The following is a 15,486-nucleotide window of genomic DNA, read 5'->3' on the forward strand; positions in this document are numbered from 1 at the left end:
CTCTGCCAACCTCTGCCAGTGCACATTGCCACTCATATCTGGTGTCACAATAGCGTGCATTTAAAACCAAAAAACTATTTTCACTGTTTAGATTGAATAGCAGTTACTTGTCTTCAAGCGGGTGTGTCAGGCCTACAGCTGGGTGTACTCTGCCAACCTCTGCCAGTGCACATTGCCAATCTTATCTGGTGTCACAATAGATTGCATTTAAAAACCAAAAACCTTTTTTCACTGTTATAGATTGAATAGCAGTTACTTGTCTGCAAGCGGGTGTCAGGCCTACAGCGTGTACTCTGCCAACCTCTGCAAGTGCACATTGCCACTCATATCTGGTGTCACATTAGCGTGCATTTAAACCCAAAAAACTTTTTCACTGTTATAGATTGAATAGCAGTTAGTTGTCTTCAAGCGGGTGTGTCAGGCCTACAGCGTGTACTCTGCCAACCTCTGCAAGTGCACATTGCCACTCATATCTGGTGTCACAATAGCGTGCATTTAAAACCAAAAAACGTTTTCCACTGTTATAGATTAAATAGCAGTTACTTGTCTTCAAGCAGGTGTGTCAGGCCTACAGCGTGTACTCTGCCAACCTCTGCCAGTGCACATTGCCACTCGTATCTGGTGTCACAATAGCGTGCATTTAAAACCCCAAAACTTTTTTCACTGTTATAGATTGAATAGCAGTTAGTTGTCTTCAAGCGGGTGTCAGGCCTACAGCGTGTACTCTGCCAACCTCTGCAAGTGCACATTGCCACTCATATCTGGTGTCACAATAGCGTGTATTTAAAACCAAAAAACTTTTTCCACTGTTATAGATTGAATAGCAGTTAGTTGTCTTCAAGCGGGTGTGCCAGGCCTACAGCGTGTACTCTGCCAACCTCTGCAAGTGCACATTGCCACTAATATCTGGTGTCACAATAGCGTGCATTTAAAACCAAAAATTTTTTTTCACTATTATAGATTGAATAGCAGTTAGTTGTCTTCAAGCGGGTGTCAGGTCTACAGCGTGTACTCTGCCAACCTCTGCAAGTGCACATTGCCACTCATATCTGGTGTCACAATAGATTGCATTTAAAACCCAAAAACTTTTTTCACTGTTATAGATTGAATAGCAGTTACTTGTCTGCAAGCGGGTGTCAGGCCTACAGCGTGTACTCTGCCAACCTCTGCAAGTGCACATTGCCACTCATATCTGGTGTCACAATAGCGTGCATTTAAAACCAAAAAACTATTTTCACTGTTATAGATTGAATAGCAGTTAGTTGTCTTCAAGCGGGTGTGTCAGGCCTACAGCGTGTACTCTGCCAACCTCTGCAAGTGCACATTGCCACTAATATCTGGTGTCACAATAGTGTGCATTTAAAACCCAAAAACTTTTTTCACTGTTATAGATTGAATAGCAGTTAGTTGTCTTCAAGCGGGTGTGTCAGGCCTATAGCGTGTACTCTGCCAACCTCTGCCAGTGCACATTGCCACTCATATCTGGTGTCACAATAGCATGCATTTAAAACCAAAAAACTTTTTTCACTGTTATAGATTGAATAGCAGTTAGTTGTCTTCAAGCGGGTGTGTCAGGCCTACAGCGTGTACTCTGCCAATCTCTGCCAGTGCACATTGCCACTCATATCTGGTGTCACAATAGCATGCATTTAAAACCAAAAAACTTTTTTCACTGTTATAGATTGAATAGCAGTTAGTTGTCTTCAAGCGGGTGTGTCAGGCCTACAGCGTGTACTCTGCCAACCTCTGCCAGTGCACATTGCCACTCATATCTGGTGTCACAATAGCGTGCATTTAAAACCAAAAAACTTTTTCCACTGTTATAGATTGAATAGCAGTTAGTTGTCTTCAAGCGGGTGTCAGGCCTACAGCGTGTACTCTGCCAACCTCTGCAAGTGCACATTGCCATTCATATCTGGTGTCACATTAGCGTGCATTTAAACCCAAAAAACTTTTTCACTGTTATAGATTGAATAGCAGTTAGTTGTCTTCAAGCGGGTGTGTCAGGCCTACAGCGTGTACTCTGCCAACCTCTGCAAGTGCACATTGCCACTCATATCTGGTGTCACAATAGCGTGCATTTAAAACCAAAAAACGTTTTCCACTGTTATAGATTAAATAGCAGTTACTTGTCTTCAAGCAGGTGTGTCAGGCCTACAGCGTGTACTCTGCCAACCTCTGCCAGTGCACATTGCCACTCATATCTGGTGTCACAATAGCGTGCATTTAAAACCCCAAAACTTTTTTCACTGTTATAGATTGAATAGCAGTTAGTTGTCTTCAAGCGGGTGTCAGGCCTACAGCGTGTACTCTGCCAACCTCTGCAAGTGCACATTGCCACTCATATCTGGTGTCACAATAGCGTGTATTTAAAACCAAAAAACTTTTTCCACTGTTATAGATTGAATAGCAGTTAGTTGTCTTCAAGCGGGTGTGTCAGGCCTACAGCGTGTACTCTGCCAACCTCTGCAAGTGCACATTGCCACTAATATCTGGTGTCACAATAGCGTGCATTTAAAACCAAAAAACTTTTTTCACTATTATAGATTGAATAGCAGTTAGTTGTCTTCAAGCGGGTGTCAGGTCTACAGCGTGTACTCTGCCAACCTCTGCAAGTGCACATTGCCACTCATATCTGGTGTCACAATAGATTGCATTTAAAACCAAAAAACTTTTTTCACTGTTATAGATTGAATAGCAGTTACTTGTCTGCAAGCGGGTGTCAGGCCTACAGCGTGTACTCTGCCAACCTCTGCAAGTGCACATTGCCACTCATATCTGGTGTCACAATAGCGTGCATTTAAAACCAAAAAACTATTTTCACTGTTATAGATTGAATAGCAGTTAGTTGTCTTCAAGCGGGTGTGTCAGGCCTACAGCGTGTACTCTGCCAACCTCTGCAAGTGCACATTGCCACTAATATCTGGTGTCACAATAGTGTGCATTTAAAACCCAAAAACTTTTTTCACTGTTATAGATTGAATAGCAGTTAGTTGTCTTCAAGCGGGTGTGTCAGGCCTATAGCGTGTACTCTGCCAACCTCTGCCAGTGCACATTGCCACTCATATCTGGTGTCACAATAGCATGCATTTAAAACCAAAAATATTTTTTCACTGTTATAGATTGAATAGCAGTTAGTTGTCTTCAAGCGGGTGTGTCAGGCCTACAGCGTGTACTCTGCCAACCTCTGCCAGTGCACATTGCCACTCATATCTGGTGTCACAATAGCATGCATTTAAAACCAAAAAACTTTTTTCACTGTTATAGATTGAATAGCAGTTAGTTGTCTTCAAGCGGGTGTGTCAGGCCTACAGCGTGTACTCTGCCAACCTCTGCCAGTGCACATTGCCACTCATATCTGGTGTCACAATAGCATGCATTTAAAACCAAAAAACTTTTTCCACTGTTATAGATTGAATAGCAGTTAGTTGTCTTCAAGCGGGTGTCAGGCCTACAGCGTGTACTCTGCCAACCTCTGCCAGTGCACATTGCCACACATATCTGGTCTCACAGTAGCTTGCATGCATAGTACCACTAATCCAAAAAAAAATGACAGGCAGAGGCAGGCCACCCCGCAGGGGCCGTCGTGGTCGTGGTGCTGTGATTCCCTTTTGCCCTATAATAATGCCCAATTTTCAGAGGCCACGTACCCTGAACTTAAAAAGTTCTGAGGACATAGTTGACTGGCTAACACAGGACACCCAATCTTCTACAGCTTCCGCTCGGAACCTTCCGCTTCGGCCACCACCAACACTAGCACCACAGCCGCTTCACTTGGTATGTCAGAGGAGTTATTTACACATCCGTTTGAAGAAATGAGTGATGCGTAACCATTATTGCCAGAGGATGTAGATAACAGGGATATGTCTCAGTCAGGCAGCATTACACACATGGACGTACGGTGTGATGATGATGATGTTGTACCCGCTGCTGCTTCCTTTGCTGAGTTGTCAGATACAAGTGAAGTGGTTGATGATGACGATGCGTCCATGGATGTCACGTGGGTGCCCGCTCGGCAAGAAGAAGAACAGGGCGAAAGTTCAGATGGGGAGACAGAGAGGAGGAGGAGACGAGTTGGAAGCAGGGGGAGGTCATCGCAAGGAGCTAGTGGCACAGTCCGACAGCATGCATCGGCACCCGGGGTCAGCCCGACAGCACGCCAATCAACGCATGCTGTGTCCACCACCAGAATGCCGTCATTGCAGAGCTCAGCAGTGTGGCATTTTTTTGTGTGTCTGCCTCTGACAACAGCGATGCCATTTGCAACCTGTGCCAAAAGAAACTGAGTTGTGGGAAGTCCAACACCCACCTAGGTACAACTGCTTTGCGTAGGCACATGATCGCACATCACAAACGCCTATGGGATCAACACATGAGTACAAGCAGCACACAAACTCAAAGCCGCCATCCTCCTCCTGGTCCAGCATCTTCAGCCACGTCAACCACTGCTGTCCTCCTTGCCCCCTCTCAACCATCCGCCACTCCGTCTCTCGCCTTGAGCAGTTCCCACTCATCTGCCCACAGTCAGGTGTCTGTCAAGGACATGTTTGAGCGTAAGAAGCCAATGTCAGAAAGTCACCCCCTTGCCCAGCGTTCAAAAAATGTGTGGCTATTGGGACACCGCAGTGGAAGGTACCCGGACGAAATTTCTTTTCACAAAAGGCAATCCCCAACCTGTACTCGATTGTGCAAAAGGAAGTAATGGCATGTCTGGCACACAGTGTTGGGGCAAGGGTCCATCTGACCACTGATACCTGGTCTGCAAAGCATGGTCAGGGCAGGTATATCACCTACACTGCGCATTGGGTAAACTTGCTGACGGCTGCCAATCATGGAATGCGTGGCTCTGCAGAGGAGTTGGTGACACCGCCACGACTTGCAGGCAGGCCTGCCGCCTACTCCTCCTACTCCATCCTCTTCCATAACCGCCTCGGCTGAGTCCTCTTCTGCTGCTGTGTCTTGCTCCACATCAACGGCACCCCCCCAGCTCCCCAGGTACTATACCACATGCCGGATACGGCAGTGTGACGCCGTCTTGGGTTTGACTTGCTTGAAAGCAGAGAGTCACACTGGACAAGCACTCCTGTCCGCCCTGAACACACAGGTGGAAAAGTGGCTGACTCCGCAGCAACTGGATATTGGCAAAGTGGTTTGTGACAACGGAACAAATTTGTTGGCGGCATTGAAGTTGGGCAAGTTGACACATGTGCCGTGCATGGCACATGTGTGTAATCTGATCGTACAATGCTTTGTGCATAAGTACACAGGCTTACAGGATGTCGACCGCCTGCTCCAACAAGTAAAAGCCGTTAATTAATATTTGTATGACCGGGGTGCTAGGACAGCCTCTTGGGAGCTGGGATTTTTTTTGCCACGTTACTGGACGCTCATGCGCAATGCCTGTTGGCTCATGCGTCCTTTTGAGGAGGTGACAAACCTAGTCAGTCGCACCGAAGGCACCATCAGCGGCATCATACCATTTGTTTTCTTCCTGGAGCGTGCCCTGCGAAGAGTGCTGGATCAGGCTGTAGATGAGCGTGAAGAGGAAGAGGAAGAGTTGTGGTCACCATCACCACCAGAAACAGCCTTATCAGCATCGCTTGCTGGACCTGCGGCAACGCTGGAAGAGGATTGTGAGGAAGAGGAGGAATGTGGCTTTGAGGAGGAGGAGGAAGACCAAACACAACAGGCATCCCAGGGTGCTCGTTGCCCTATGTCTCCTCTTGTTTTGCCTATTATATCTTGTCTTGTTTTATTTTTATTCCCAGTCCATGTACAGTCCTGTCTTGTCCTGCCCATGTTATGTTTATGTTTCCCTTATGTATTGCGTACATGTTCTGGGTTTAGCTTTCTATCCTTCTCTGGTTCTGGGTTCTCCTAGTTTTGTCTTGTTTTCATGTTTGGTGTCTGTTCTAGTCTTGCCTTGTTTCTGTACTGGATACATTCCTGCTGCAGAGCCTCCCTATTCAGCTCCTGGGAGGTCTGCTTATTTCCTAGCTCCTAGTTCCTGGGATACGCATAAGCTCAACACCAGGGGGCGTGCGGTTACCCTGCACCAGACCCTGCTAATCCACTTCCACGCTGAAGACTCCCATCTCATCATCAGGCTCTCAGGGGTCCCGGTCACTGGACCGCCACCCTGACGCATGAATTAGAAATTGTTAATCAAAATAAGCCTCTGACCTTTATTTTTTCAGTTGTGTTTTTATACATTTAAAAGTAAGTGCTTACATGCAAATACATATAGAACAGTAGAAGCAAGGGAATAAAATAACAGGGGAGGAGTACAGATAAGACACAGGGATGAACATCATGTACATAAAACAGATAAGTTCCAGGAAAGAGAAGGAACACACTGATTTAGAAAAGACAGCTCAGGTGGGGGCAATCTGCTCCCGGAACTAGACATATATGGTCTTAAGTGTCGTTTTAAGCATTAAGCATTTCCTGAGTCCAAGTAAGCCAATTTTAATATAGGCTATCTAATATGATACTTATAAGCTTGAACCTTGGAATCAAAGTAAATTATTTCACACTGCCAGCTAGCAAATAGTACTTCTAATGATAAATTCACTAGCAAAAATGCAAGTGAACGATAATTTGCGAAGAAGCACCCTGCATGCATTCAGTATCGGATTTTGTTAATTTCGATGATTTGTGAATCTTCCAAATCCTATACTATAAGGTATAGGGTTCAGATGAGAAAAAACACAAAATCCAATGTTTATTGAGTAACCCTGTAAATGATTAAAGGAGCCTACAGTAAAGAAAGATTGCAAACATTTACCATCATGAATTTTATTACACAATAAGCATTTTTAGTCCAAAGTGTAATGTCATATTTGGATTCTGGCCTCCTTTGTGGATTTAGGTTATGGAACAGATCTAGATGTCTAATGTCTGGGACTTGGCCACTAGCAATGGATGGCAAACCAGCATGTCCTCTACATCCTGATGACTCTGGACATTTATTCTTAGCATAAAGCTGATAGTAAAATATCAGTATATATCTCACCCGTCGCTTATCTCACCCAGTCATTCATTACCACAAACTCTGTTATAACGGTTTCCCATATTTGTTTTGAGGATTATTACAAAATTAGCATTTGCTTTTATGTCCATGCTACAAATGCACCTATAGATTGAGCAGTGGGTTTACTTTGCTTCCCAACGAGTTTACTGAACTTGTTAAATTAGTTGCTAGATGTCCAGACTTTGACTAGAACTCCTATGAGCAACACGACCACTCCCAAGGCGAGAGCAAGTCCTCTGCGAATTATTAAGTCTATCTTTGCTTGGCGGCTGCCGTAGACTGGAGGCTCTTCTTGCAATGTCACCTGTCCAGTTTGCTTAGAATCAATAGAGACATCTGATAATTGTATAGTGTTTGTTGTATTCTGTGTTACTGCAAATAGGAGATAAAGAAAGAGTTACCATGTTGAGCTGCTCTAATAGGTAGATGTGCACTTACATATTTAAATGAATGATTTTCAAAGGGCTTATTTACTAACAGTTATTGGCAGGTAAGTGACGTTAGGCCCTGAAAGCGAGTATACATCAGCTGAGTTATTTTTCAAACTCAACTAGCTGGGCTAGTGCTACAATTTAAAAAAAATTAGCTAATTCTAGGCCAGAATAGAAACATAACTACCGTAACTGGATTTTTTAATATAGTTAATTTGACCTAAATTAGCAATTTCTTGTGACTTCCCATTCTTACCCTGTACTAAGTGTGGGCAAGTGAAAATCTTCACAGTATCATAAAACATCCAAAACAGAGAGAGAAAAACCATATATAATGCAGATGGTGCTGAAATGTGACAAATGCAGGGTGATATTGTGGATAAATGCACATGGATAAGAGCCCAGAATATGTGGCTTAATATTCACACTGATGTACTTATTGCATTTTATTGGTTAAGCTGAGTACATACTCAGACTATATCTAATAAGGAAGTTCCTTTGTGAATAGAGAGGGCATGGCTAAGGAGGTGGATTTACCTTACAATAAGCAGCAAAGCCTTTAGCAAAACTAAACAATTATGAAGTCTCCTTTTAAGTGACCCAATGACACTGAACAGTGCTTCCCAACACAGTGCTGAAGGCACAGACAATCCAGTTTCTGTCAGCTTTCCATAGCAACAGAAATGGGAAATACCCATGTAAAACTTTTGCTTCATATCGATACTGCAAATCACACAATTGTAGATTATGCTAGCTTTTAGCTTAATGAAGCAGTTTTGGTGTATAGAACATGCCCCTGCAGCCTCATTGCTCAATCCTCTGCCATTTAGGAGTTAAATCCCTTTGTTTATGAACCTCAGTGACACCTCCCTGCATGTGACTTGCACAGCCTTCCATAAACACTTCCTGTAAAGAGAGCCCTATTTAGGCTTTCTTTATTTCAAGTTCTGTTTAATTAAGATTTTCTTATCCCCTGTGGCTAGGGCTGCATAAACAGAAACAAAGTGATTTAACTCCTAAATGACAGTGAATTGAGCAGTGAAATTGCAGGGGAATGATCTATACACTAAAACTGCTTTATTTAGCTAAAGTAATTTAGGTGACTATAGTGTTCCTTTAGGTACTATAAAACTCCCGTCCCCACACATCATTTCCTCTTTCAAGCTGCGACAAAAACAGAACAAATGGCAGAAATTATAATGGAGACAAAACAAAGTCCTAGATATAATGAATACAACAACGTCCATCATCCGAGGCGAACTGTCAAACCAGATAGCGTTGATGGATTGTAAGCTGAAATGAGAAAAAAAAATAGAATCAAACAGGTTGGTTAGCCAATGAAATGTACGCTGAACAAAACATGTAGGCACCCAGTGAGACAACCAGAAATACCATAATATGCATAGATCCCAACCCTTACTAGGAAAAACGGACGTAAGAATAAGTGAGAGGTAGCAGAGACAACAAGCAGAGTTGCAAACCTACCTGAGGAACCCAAACTATAAGTTAAACAAAGGCGGGATTAAGAATGGGAGGGAAATATTTGCCTCCTGCCATTAATAAAATTAAGATTATATGTACACTAAAGATAGCATAATCTACAATTTTATAACATGACAGGAGGCTTCATATTTGCTGTTTTAACACTCAAGCAACAAATCCAACGATGTTTGTTTTGCTGATACCACTTCCGGGAGAAACTAGAGCAAAAACCCAAATAGGTCTTGAATAGTAAGAAGTGACAGTGGATAGCTCGATGAAGATGCCAGCTGTCAATGTACCACCAGTCATTGAAAACACACAGTCCGCTGTTAGACCGTATGTGCGGATGTGACTCGCAAGGTTAACCTAATAACCGCATTCCTGCGGCGTAAGTTCTGAAGATCCTTTGCGAGCTTGGAATGCGAGGAAAAACTGTCACTAGGTCTCAACCCTCTATGCGGAAGATTGCTCCTCCGATCGTGTCAGAATCACCCGGTGGTATGGTCTTGACGGCAAACTCCAACCTCCAGCAAGGTGTCTGAGTCCATCACCAATTTGTCACAAAATCAAAAGTGTCTATTCGTTCCCTCCTGATCTACCAGGCGAATGGTCTTATCCAGGAAAGAACTAACTACGCTGGTCCAAGTGCGGGCCAAATCAGTCTACTACTAAGTGTTTTCCGTACTCCAATTGGACTGCGGAAACTGCGACTGTGGTAGGCCAAGTACTCCCAAGGGATGTTCTATCCTGGTTCCAAACTGAATTTGTGTAGCAAAACGGTGCTAGACCCTATGGTTCAAAAGGAAGGCGGGCTGGAGAAAAAACGAATCGGTCCTGGCAAGCAGTTCTGGATCATGATCCCCGTCCGTGAGACTGTGGACTGATTAGGGAGAAAGTGAAATAATCCTAATAACTTCCTGTACGATCCCGTTCCGGCTCAGCCCTGACCAAAAGCCTGTGACCTCTAAGACTCTGTATCCATAACTAGTCAGGATCTGTTATCTACAAAAGAGTGGTTCGTAGGTCAAGGGACCCAGGCTTCACACTCAAGGCCTGAAGCCTAGGCATCCCTAAGAAAGGAACATCCCCTGTCTTCATCTAGTGACCCGTGATACTCATAGCAGGTAAAATGACAAATCCCTTCGCTAATGATGCTGACTCCCGAGCATAGATATAGCAAAACAAGGGGTATAGTTTCCCCCGCCTGAAGCCAGGGTTGTTCAGGTTGAGAACGTAGGGTAGTCTGATCTGAACCCGACACCATTCCTGGTTAATACTCCAGCGGTAGGGTGCGTTCTGACTACGTGACGTCCGAGTGGGATTCGACCTCAAGCAGGGTTCCCCCACAGAGTCCAAACCGTCCTCCTTGTCGGTATCTGAATAGGCGGTAAAGCGAAAATCAAAACCAGGATGGCACCCATGGGGGGCCTAGTGTATAGGAGGAGGGTCCTCCATATCCGAATAGTGTTCTCCAGATACGTTCTCAGAGGAGTAGGGACAAATCTGTCACCCATCCCCGGATAGCTAACCGCCAGGAAACCCAAAATTGACCGGGAACCCTGGTCTTCCGACCAAAGCGTACAGTGTCTCTGCAGACCGGGAATGTGGGACTTACCCATTCCCATTGTCCTAGTAAGGCAGTGCATGTATGCTCTATGAAGGCCTCTAATCACATGTCACCCTGGATAGTGGAAAGAACTGTCTGGTCAGTGTGTCAAAACAGTGTGAAAAACATAACCAGGTTGCACTTGCTTGTTCGGTACAATGCCAGTTATACCAAAACCTACACACCTGTAATAACTGGGGTTCCCCGATCAGCCGTACAACCTTCAGGTGTAAATCCAACAGGGAATTGTAGGGTAGGCCACTCCCAGGAGCTGTTTCTAGACAGCCAGTTCCTAGCGGCCCTAACCCTGTCCAATAAGGCCTGCGGCCAAAGGGGGTTCAGGCACAGACTAATGTCAGTCTATCAATATGGGACAGACAGAGCAGGCCAATCATAGGGGCACAGACAGAGCAGGCCAATCATAGGGGCACAGACAGAGCAGGACAATCACAGGGGCACAGACAAAGAAGGCCAATCATAGGGGCATAGACAAAGCAGGCCAATCCAAGGGCACAGGCAGAGCAGGCATACACGGCGTTTAGTACGACCGCCGTAAGGGCCAATGTGTTCGAGTAGAGTCTCCAGATGTGTTTGCAGGTCCCCAGGGTATATCGGTGTTAATTACCTCAAAACATAAAAGGTCTTCCAGGCATTGGCACCTATGGGAGTAACCCCAAACCAGGCAACTGGTAGACACCTAAGTCTTGCAGGCAGCCACACACAAAAAAACTCAGCTGCAGGGAAATCCCCATGCAGTACAGAGTTCAATGTATAGGGAAACACCCTAATAAATTGCCCTCTATAGGGCACACAGGGTTTTCATGGGGGCAGCTAAGCTCCAAAAGCCTGAGGTAGGCTGGCAGGGCCCTTCCAGGTCGCCATAAGGAAGGTGACATGTCTGACATCTGCATCCACCTATATAAATTTATACACCTCCTGTGTCACTTTAATAAAATGATAATGCAGATGGCAAGGGCTTGATAACTGATGGCTTGGAAGCCTTCACTTTAATAGGTCAGTTCGCAAAGGTCATAATTACAGGGCATATAAGCTACTCTTATCACCTGAAATTTCAACTTTATGACATAATTAGGAAAGCCTTTGCAGGAGCAGTACCTGCAAAGGCATACTCTAAGGTAAGTAAGTATCCGACGGGGAAGGGGCCGCGACCAGGCTCAGCCTCCCCCACCCGGTCGGACACACGTGGTCCGTCTCGGGAGACGGCCGCGGGAGAGGGGCCATGCGGGAAAGTAGTTCCGGCCGTCGGGTGCTCACGCCACTCATGAGCACTCCAGGGCCGGTAGACCGCGCACGGGACCGTCGGACCTGCACACCGCGGTCCCGGAGCTCGGAGGAGGCAAGCCTCCTGAGACCTCCGAGCGGCCAAATCGCCAAAATTAAAAACGGGAGATAGCAAGGGGGGGGTTAAATGAAGGCACAATAGGCAAAATAAGGTACAGCATTGATATACGGCACATTAATGTAAATATGGCAGTAAGGCACAGTAAGGAATATGAAGGCACAGTATGTCTGACAAGGACCCCCCCATGAGTCCAAATACAGTCTAACAAAAATCTAGGTAAGCATAAGATGCACAGAAAAAAAAACCCAATAAAATGAGCAATAAATCTCAAAGCCACCAACTAATATTAGCAGGAGGCAGTGGTACTCTACTGACTGCGGGGCAGCAAAGAAAGAGGAAATAATGTGTGGGGAGGGGAGTTTTATAGTACCTAACTTTTTTTCTGATTGGTTGTTTTTCTGTGCTGCTGTGGAGTTCTAGTAAAGAGAGACTTAAGCAAATATGAAGCCTCCTGTCATGTTATAAAATTAAGATTGTTGTTTACGCTTTAACACAGTGTAAATAGGAAAACATTTTATTCAATAGATCTGCTTGAATATATACCTGAGGGAGATGTTTCTTTATAGGCAACTCCAGCTCGTTGTTGGGCCTTTAAAAAAAAAGATACAACAAATATGCATATGATATGAAAAAGACACTAGCACTCTTTTAATGAATTTTTTAAACTTTTTATTGTACTTTTTATTTGGTCTGTCTTCTATATATGTGGCTGACAAAGCTCACATCCAGGTGCTTGTTTACAAGGTTTATCACTACTTTTTACTGGTTAGCAACTTACTAAAATGCCTGTTACTACTGTTAACGGGACACTGTAGTCACCAAAGCAACTTTTTGGTGTATACATCATGCCCCTTCAGTCTCACTGCTCACTTCAGGAGTTAAATCACTGTTTTTTTTTACAGCCCTGGTCACACCTTCCTGCATGTGACTTACACAGCCCTCTTAAACATTTCCTGTAAAGAATCATCTAATGTTTACACTTCCTTTATTACAAATTCTGTTTAATTTAAAATGTCTTATCTCCTGCTCTGTTAATAGCTTGCTACACCATACAGGAGGCTGCTGTGTGTGATTCAAATTCAATTTACATAGAAGAAGATAAAAACTTCTAAAGTAAGTTACATCTGATTGAAAGTGAAACCATTTTGTTTTCAGCCAGTGGAGGTGTGATTAGGGCTGCATAATCAGAAACAAATGTGATTTAATTCCTAAATGGCAGATGGGAGCAGTGAGACTTAACATATATGATCTATACATCAAAACTGCTTCATTAAGCTAAAGTATTTTGGTGACTATAGTGTCTCTTTAACCCCTTAAGGACCAAGCTTCTGGAATAAAAGGGAATCATGACATGTCACACATGTCATGTGTCTTTAAGGGGTTAAGCTTTGAACGTTTAATTAAATATATATTTGTTGCATAGTCATTTTTTTCTGTGTATTTAGTTAAGTTATTTAGCTTCAGTAAATGTTTTTTTTCCCTAGCTTTAGCTTTAGAACAGAAGTCCTTACCTACACTATTTTGCCACTCCTTCAATGCTCTTGGTTCAAAGGAAGTGATGCCCAAGGCAAGTGCCATACACAGCTACCTTTAGAGCAAATTGGTATTTTTTAAGTCTTCACTGACAGCAGAAATGAATAAGTTGCACGAGTAATGTGCAGAGGTTGTAGATGCATACATTTTATTATTATTATTATTAGTAGTAGTATTTATACAGTGCCAACTAATTCCGCAGCACTTTACAATATTATGAAAGGGGGGGAAATTTACAATACATGAGACAATTACACAGTGACACAGGAACAATAGGTAGATGAGGACACTGCTGAAACGAGCTTACAGTCTAGATGAGGTGGGGTACAAATACACAACAGGGCAGCAAGGGTGACAGCCACCAAACAAGGTGGAAAGGTAGCAGAGCTGGAGGTGAGAGTGGACTATGGCTCTTTGGGAGAGCAAGAGACAGATTAGGATAAGTATAGATAAGTTACTCTGGGAGTCAATAAGCATTTCTGAACAGATGTGTTTTGAGGGACTTCTTACACAATTGAAGACTAGGGGAGAGGCAGGCTGATAAGGGTAGGCAGGCTGTTCCAAATAAAAAGAAGCCACATTTAAAGTGATACATTCAAATTTGAATGCAGGAGGCTCACCTCAAATGAGATATCCTTCCAATTTATTCTTAGGAGATATACTGTGAAAAAAACAGAAAGGAAGATCCCACAGAGGATCATTCCACTCCACAGGCCTGTGTAAAAAGTAAAAACAGGTTACATAAAAGTATAGTATTACAAAAAAAAAATTGAATCAATATTCAATACAAATCTGACTGCAATATTGAAGGCATTCTGGCGCAAGCTAGAAGAGAGGCAACGGAGTGCTGGCATGCAAGGCTATGCACCCCCAGCGGCTGATTCAAAGCACCAAAACAAGCGCGCACCGGGGCCCATAGATGGGTAACCTCCACACGGCAACCACACACCACCGGGGTCTCCTGTTCCTCGGCAGCCGCACAAGCACTGACTCACACTAAGAAGCGGAGGACAGTCCGCAATCCAGCTGTAGCCGTCCCACATTGAGGCTGCCACAGGAGGAGACGCACTACAGCACAGCCGACTCACCTAAAGTGCCACATCCAGCTGCAGCCCAATAGGCGAATCATTACAGCATCGATGAAAGCGAAGAGGTTGGCTGGACACCGCCGACTCATTCTGGCTGTGCCCTACCGCCAACAGCACAACACACACCCTTTGAGGGATCTTGTACATCACAAGGCAAAGCACCAAGGAGGAGGGTCGCTGTCCCAGGCTATGACCAACACCACACCACAAGCTTGCACTCACCTGAGCTCACCAGGGACAGACAAAGCCTTGCACCTCCCCTGCCTGAATGGACATTTCACTGATCGGGACTGTGTAGACCCACTGAAGGGCATTGGTTAGCGGCAAATACAGGGCCCTGTGCTGCCACAGGCCTCTTGCCACGCTAGGCCACACATAGCAGCTCCTAAATTAGCTAGCCTAGCTCGATATCTAACACATATGGTTGAACAGGAACCCAGTGCCATTATTACGCTCCATTGTTTTATATTGTTTTACCTTGTTTATATGTTAGTCACACGACATTGCACCAATAATATTTTCCTTCTACCACAATTAGCCAGGGCTGTATATTAGGTGACAAGGGCCAGTGGTATACTAACATATGCCTTCTCAGATCTCATGTGTAGATCCATAGTTCAGCATGTTTAATCAAAACTAGCTTGCAATACTCTCTACTAATATTATAACCTGTCTTATGTGAAGCCTGCTTCTTATTTTATTAGTAATCGTTCTGGATATAACTCTGTGTCAAGTGTTAATAATGCAAAAAATGTGCAAAGTTTTTTCAACTGCCTAATTACAAATCTATGTTTAACTCTGCATGCTCTAGCTGTTGTGGCAGGGTGTGCTATATGTGATTTTCCATGCACAAATAAAATAAAGAATTAAAAAAATAAAATAAAATAAAATAAAATAAAATACAAGTCTGACAAGGTTTTTCATGAATGTGTGAACTGTCAGATATTCAA

The 15,486-nt window shown here is 44.0% G+C and overlaps 1 protein-coding gene across 1 annotated transcript in view; it reads right to left on the bottom strand.

Moving 5' to 3' along the window:
• Window positions 1–7,138: 7,138 nt before the first annotated feature.
• Window positions 7,139–15,486, bottom strand: part of LOC134565841 (multidrug and toxin extrusion protein 2-like) — a 109,380-nt gene continuing 101,032 nt past the window's right edge. The window contains exons 15-17 of the mRNA XM_063425547.1: window positions 14,069–14,163; window positions 12,459–12,504; window positions 7,139–7,405 (exon numbers count right to left, since the gene is read on the bottom strand). Of these exons, the coding sequence (XP_063281617.1) occupies window positions 7,194–7,405; window positions 12,459–12,504; window positions 14,069–14,163 (353 nt within the window). The 3' untranslated portion in view covers window positions 7,139–7,193. The remainder of the gene's footprint in view (window positions 7,406–12,458; window positions 12,505–14,068; window positions 14,164–15,486) is intronic.

The sequence above is a fragment of the Pelobates fuscus genome, chromosome 1 (assembly GCF_036172605.1).
Source record: "Pelobates fuscus isolate aPelFus1 chromosome 1, aPelFus1.pri, whole genome shotgun sequence".
NCBI classification, from domain to species: domain Eukaryota; kingdom Metazoa; phylum Chordata; class Amphibia; order Anura; family Pelobatidae; genus Pelobates; species Pelobates fuscus.